This window comes from Cupressus sempervirens, chromosome 11 (genome assembly GCF_028749045.1).
Source record: "Cupressus sempervirens isolate cs-2001-9-10 chromosome 11, ASM2874904v1, whole genome shotgun sequence".
Classification (NCBI taxonomy): Eukaryota; Viridiplantae; Streptophyta; class Pinopsida; order Cupressales; family Cupressaceae; genus Cupressus; species Cupressus sempervirens.
In genome coordinates, this window is record NC_143128.1 from 316,006,628 (window position 1) to 316,012,738 (window position 6,111).

The 6,111-nt window shown below is 35.0% G+C and overlaps 1 protein-coding gene across 1 annotated transcript; it reads right to left on the bottom strand.

Annotated features, from left to right (window-relative positions):
- Positions 1-2,339: 2,339 nt before the first annotated feature.
- LOC149529391 (putative pectate lyase 8) lies at positions 2,340-4,885 on the bottom strand. Its single transcript, XM_089809227.1, has 5 exons — positions 4,713-4,885; positions 3,965-4,601; positions 3,563-3,666; positions 3,312-3,450; positions 2,340-2,832 (listed from the first exon to the last, which is right to left on the bottom strand). The coding sequence occupies exons 1-5, from the start codon at positions 4,853-4,855 to the stop codon at positions 2,605-2,607; spliced, it is 1,251 nt and encodes a 416-aa protein (XP_089665353.1). The 5' UTR covers positions 4,856-4,885; the 3' UTR covers positions 2,340-2,604.
- Positions 4,886-6,111: the final 1,226 nt, after the last annotated feature.

A 6,111-nucleotide genomic window follows, 5' to 3' on the forward strand; every position in this document is an offset into this window, starting at 1 on the left:
AAAAAATATGACCAATAAATATATATTTTTAAATAAAATAGTCACTACATAACGTCCATTTAATGAGACAATTATCAATGCATTTTTCACCTTCTAACCCTTGCAGGGACTCAAGCTCTCCTAGAGCTCTTGTTATTCTTTAGTTAGATATTAACCCTATTTTAAACATCATCACCTATTTTCATAATGCTCATAAAAATAGGCTATGGTAGGGGAAGAGTTAGTGGATATATTAATGGAGAAAGTGGGGTAGCATCCAGTTCTATGGAACTGAAAAAAGTCATACATTCTATGATTTAGGCAAACAAAGCAAAGACACAATCAAGTCTAAGAATTAGTCTTAATTGCGAGATAATCATTTGTTGTAGACTTCGTACAAATGCAATATAGAAATTAAAGCATGCGTAACTTTCTATAAAAAGCCATCTAAGAAAACATTTAAAAATAAATGTAGGTCGACAAGCAAATTAGTAACGTAATAAGCAAATAAGATGCTCGCATTATGCTTTTAACAACCCCACTTTAACGAACTATTCCTTACAAAGTCAAAAAGAAATTACTTCGACTATAGTGTGGTGTCCCTCAAAGGTGGGCTCCCTTTATGTCTTGTTGTTATTTAACAAGTTAGCTGTTTGATAAAAGTAAAGCTGACTACCTTAGATTTGTTTAAAGTAAAGCAGGTCTCAACGTTGCATAGCAAACATTATCCACAAAAAATTATAGAATAATATTTTAATCGAATTGGGAGAGGTTTATGTGTATATTGGAATTTTGTACATAAAAATAAATAATGCAATGGAATTAAAATCAATGTTGAATGTTCAAATAAATTAAAAAACTAAATTACAATTATAATGGGAGAATCGTGACAAAATCAAAGATTTTAAATTAATATATTATTTTTAGCTTAATTTAATTCAATATTATTTAAAAATATATAAATTAATGGTTGTTGTTTATCAATTTTGTATAATATTTTAAATTATGCTTTAAAATGTTACATAAAAATATAAATTTCAGCTCATTTTACTATCTAATGGCAAGAATGTAGATCATCAATTTCTAGATTGATATAATTTAAATCTATCTTCTTTCACAAGTCATTAAATAAATAAAATCCACCTAAGGTTTGACCAATACGAATTTGATACCAAGAATACTATGACCTCTTCTTAAATGTTTGCAACCTTTATTCACTTAAATCATTAAATTGGCCCGCTTAAGATTTGACCAAGGATGACATGATACTCTTAGTTGTATTTGATCTTTGTTCACAAGACTTTAAATTGGCCCACCTAAAGATTTGATGACCCTCAATTGTTTGTCTTTATTTGATATTTGTTCACAAGTTATTAAATTGATTCTCCAAAGATTTAACCCCAAAAATATGATTGCTCAATCATTTATTTTAGCATCCAATGTTAAGAATGTAGAACATCAATTTCTAGGTTGATATCAATCTAAATCTATCTTTTTCACATGACATTAGATTAATCCAACTAAGATTTGACCAACAAGAATTTATCCCAATAATACTATGACATTTGCTTAGTTGTTAGCAATCTTTATTTTATTTACTTAAAACATTAAAGTGATCCACCTAAGGTTTGACCATGGAGGACATCATCCTTTGTCCTTTCATTTGTCTTTGAGAACTCTCAATTATATAGTTATTAAGTTTGTCCTCCAATAATAATAAGCATAAAGAAACTATGACAATTATTTACCCAGCTAAACATTTGCTAACCTTACTTAATGATCTGTATCTTAGTTCACACGTTGTTAATTTACCCTCGAGAATTTAACCAAGCTCAATTATTAGGTATAATTATTCACAAGTCAAATTAATCTACTCAAAATTTTACAAAAATAATTATATCTAACAAATCATTATATCTATTCAACCTAAAATTTTAATAAACATCACCGTCCCTCAACGAACTCCTCAAGAATATCATGAACACAACCAACCAAACCCTTTCATTACATATTTAGGTAGTTATTAAAAGGCAAGTGCGATTATTTTCGTGATGATAAACAATTTCTGTGCAGCAAAATTCCAAGAATTTCAGTTACTTTTTCATAATTTGAAGAGAATAGTGGCCATTAATGGAGTGCGGTGATTGTATGTTTTCCACACGCTTCAAATGAGAGCTGTAAATTGCACCCTGAACATGCCGAAAAGTTCATAAAGTCGCTTTGTCGGACGGACTGCAGATTAAATTATTCGTGGAAATAGACACGGTTATTATTCGACGCCATTATTATGTCATGTGCATTTGCATCTCCATTCACTGCTTTTTTAAACTTTCGCTAAAGTGGCGAAACCAGGCAAACAGTTTAAGCAAATAATTTTATTTCCCGGGCAATAAACAGAATGAGTACAACTCTTGAGCACCTGCAACAAAAAGGCAGCGAAGCAGAGCAAATCTAAGCTCTTTCATATGACCGCCGGTTTTATTAGGTGTATTTCGCAGGTTGGATAATCAGAAATCTGAGATCTTCACAAGACTGACAAAATTCTTCACGAGACTGGAAAAAAATCTTTAGACGATGTATTTTCTTTCCGAGATTTGATATTTACAGTACTTGAGCAAAAAAATGTCAACAGAGTGAGCCGGATCGACCTCCACATTTGAGAGGGCCGGCTTGACCAGTGAGAACTTTGACAAGAGAAGCAGATTTGGCTCCAAGACTGGAAGCTTTTGCGTAACTGGAAGCTGCGCCTGTGCCAGACGGTGTAAAAAAAGCGCCGTTCAGCATCAAATCCCCCTGTGATCTCCAGTTCCAGCGCTTCCATTTTCCATGCGACGTGTATACTCGCTTCGTCACCTGCAAAGCAAGTGAACTTTCAGAAATCCGCCAACTTTAATGAAAATAATCTTGAAATTTGTAGCTTAAAGGCGAAGAATCGGTAAATAAGTTGTTCGTACGGAGGATTATGTGTATATCACAACAAGAAGATTAAATTTCTTGCAAATTTGCGGGAAGAATGCGCCGTTGAGCATAAATAATAAACAACTTGATCATAAAACGCACGGGACTTTACCTTTAATAGAGTTATGCAATTCTATGCGTTGATTAGAACATGAATATCAAATTGCTTATAAATTGTGTGTGAAGAATGCAGAATTGAGCACAAATAATAAATGTATTGCTTATGAAACGCACGGGATTTCATCTTTAATGGAAATTAGTAATTCTGTTTGTTATGAACAACATGAAGATAAAATTTCATACAAATTTTGTTAAAAAGACACGGTTGAGTACAAATAATAAATGTAATTTTGTTGAAAAGCACGGGATTTTACCTCCTTGGAGAAAGGGTTTTCGGAGGCCAGGTATCTGTTCCCCTGGCTATTAATGGTGGGACCCGCGCTACCACCGATGGCGTACATTTCCCAGTGAGTGTAGTCATTGTTCACCACATGAAAGTAGCCGTGCCGGCACCTGTTCTTGTTCAGAGTACACACTTTAGCTTTAGTCTCGAATCTGAGCTTATTATGAGAGGAGGAGCAGAAATGAAAATGAACAAGGATTTTTTTTGAGTTACAGTCCAAACCTTGGCATCCGCTGTACGAGGCCTTTTCCGAAGTGATTGAAGGCGATCGTCACCTGCATGATCTTGTCTGCTCTGTAGCTGTCGCTGTGGCCGAGAAGCATAACCTGTTGACAAAATGAAACCCTAAAGTCAGTCATTTTTAGAGACAAAAAGGAAAAAGAAATTTGAGAAATAAATGACTTATCCCCGTGGATTTCAAAATTTGAAGGTATGACAGATTGATTCCACTTGTTCATTACAGTTTGATCCAAAATAACTTCTGAAATGGACATATTTATGCTCAAATCGACTTAAAAGATTCCGTTCCCCTGTTCATTACAGTTTTGTCGGAAAAAGACTTCTGAAATTTAAATATTTGTATGAACTAGGCGAAAAGGATTTGGATCAGAGAATTAAGGCGACCTTATCATGGTGACTGAAGTGATTATTTGAAATGGTGATGGCAGTGGAAGCCATGATTGCGTCAATGAGGCCGTCGGCACAGCGGGAAATCGAACAGTGATCGATCCAGACATGCCTTGCGCCGAAGATCGAAACGCCGTCTCCGTCGCACATAGTTCTCCAGCCATAATGTGTTGGCGAGCTCCGCACCATGGCGTTTCCAGCAGGGCGGCAGTGGTGTATGTGAATTCCATGGATAATAATGTTAGTAACATACTGTACAGTAATGCAGGGGCCATAAGCAATATGGACATTAACGCCTCTTCCATCGATGGTCTTGTAACTGTTCATAATGAGCTCCTCTTTCAGCTGGATTACCATGTCTCGAGCAAAGATTATCCACAGAGGTTCAGACTGAATCACAGCATGTCGAAGAGTTCCCGGCCGAGGATTCACCGGATCATCGTTATGAGCGTCCGTGACGACATAGAATCTTCCAAATTTTCCTCCAATGGCTTTCTTGCCGAATCCGAGGCCACAGTCTGCGAGTCTCTTTCTGTTATGTTGCCAGTTCGAGTCGCAGCGCCAGCAATCATCAATAGGGTTTACTGTCCCGCAGGTAAAATATCCGAGCTCTCGTCTCGAACTGTTAATTTCTCTGCAAAGTTCAAACAAACAGATGATCATAGAAGAAAATAAACTGCAAACAAACGAGAACAATCATTTCATTTGCGGATAAAAAACAAGAACAATCAAGATTCCTGCTGACCTTTCGACCATTTCAGCAACGATCTCTGGATTTTCCAAAACAGAAGAAGAATTCCAGGCCTGGCTTTCCGCCTGAGCCGCGTGAAGCCCAGCTGCAAACGTCATGGCGAGTACCGCAAGCAAGAAAGCGCAAGCTTGCGCCATTTTTGCTGCCAAAAAAGGTACTGAATCTCTGCTCAATACTTGTTTCTCGTTTCTATATATAACAAACTCTGGGCTTCTCCATCAAGATTAAAAAACAAACAAGAAAGCTGCTGTTTCCCTACGTGACTTGTGCAGCCTTGTTTTATTGATTTAGCAGGACCCACAAACCTAATCTTTACTCAGAAGTTCTACCTTTCATATTCGAATCAATACACTTTTTATACCAACCAAAATCCCTATTCATGGATAACTTTTTAATGCTAAATCGTAGACGAAACGCCATTCTGCAACACTTGTAGTAGTCTTTTCCAGTTGTCAGAGCCAAACCGTCAACTGTTTGTAACGGTTTGTTACTGAACTGCTGCCTGCCTCTAACTGTTTCTACAACAACGGAGATTCCCCTAAAACTTAACGGAAACTGGGTAACGTTTATCCATAACAGTCTTACCTTACTTGACGGAAGGATTCATTTGGCGCGCAGCTTTATACGGGTTAAGATTTGATGACCGTACAGCCGTATTTGAACATCTGAATCTTAAAATACAATCAAACTGTTAGGAATAATACATTATATGAATGTGGGAAATTTTGAATTTTTTTTTTTTTGGGACAAGTTTTTAATAATTTTTTATGTTGTGCATTTTGATGAATTTAAAGTTGAATTCGTTTTTTTTTTTACAAGTTTTTAATAATTTCTCATGTTGTGCATGATAGATTCTCACACAGAATTTTAATACTTACTGGGAATTCATTTTAAGTTATTTAAACAAATTAATTTTGATCAATAAAAATTAGATTGACTTTTTCTTTGATATAAGTATATGTTCTTTTATCATGCTGTCTCTATATATGCATATCTATTATGAACAGCTTTTTATTTATTATGAGTGGGAGTCATAAAATACAATCAAGCATATGGAAATATTATATTACTATCAATGGTCCAAATGAGTTTATTAGGCGCAAGGTCCTCTATAGCACTTGAATAACTTTAATTTTAGATAGCTAGACATACAAATTCTTAAACTATCATGTCAATAAGTATTTTACAATGACAACACCCATGTAGGTTAGTAGCTCCACCATTGTGAGAAAAAACAAAAAGAGCAAATGGACTATTTTTATAAGAAAAAAAAAAAAAAAAAGTCAATTTAAACAAGTGCCACCGAGTGGCTTACATAAGTGAAATAATATGTTTTTGTTTTACAATATTATTAATTAATAAAAATTGAATTAAATAGCATTTAACTAAGAAT

Coding starts and splice junctions, on each gene's coding strand:
- LOC149529391 (XM_089809227.1), bottom strand. CDS start 4,855: ATGGCGCAAGCTTGCGCTTTCTTGCTTGCGGTACTCGCCATGACGTTT. Junction 3,667..3,964: donor ACTTCAGTCACCATGATAAG/GTCGCCTTAATT, acceptor TTTTGTCAACAG/GTTATGCTTCTCGGCCACAG. Junction 3,451..3,562: donor CTCGTACAGCGGATGCCAAG/GTTTGGACTGTA, acceptor GAACAAGAACAG/GTGCCGGCACGGCTACTTTC.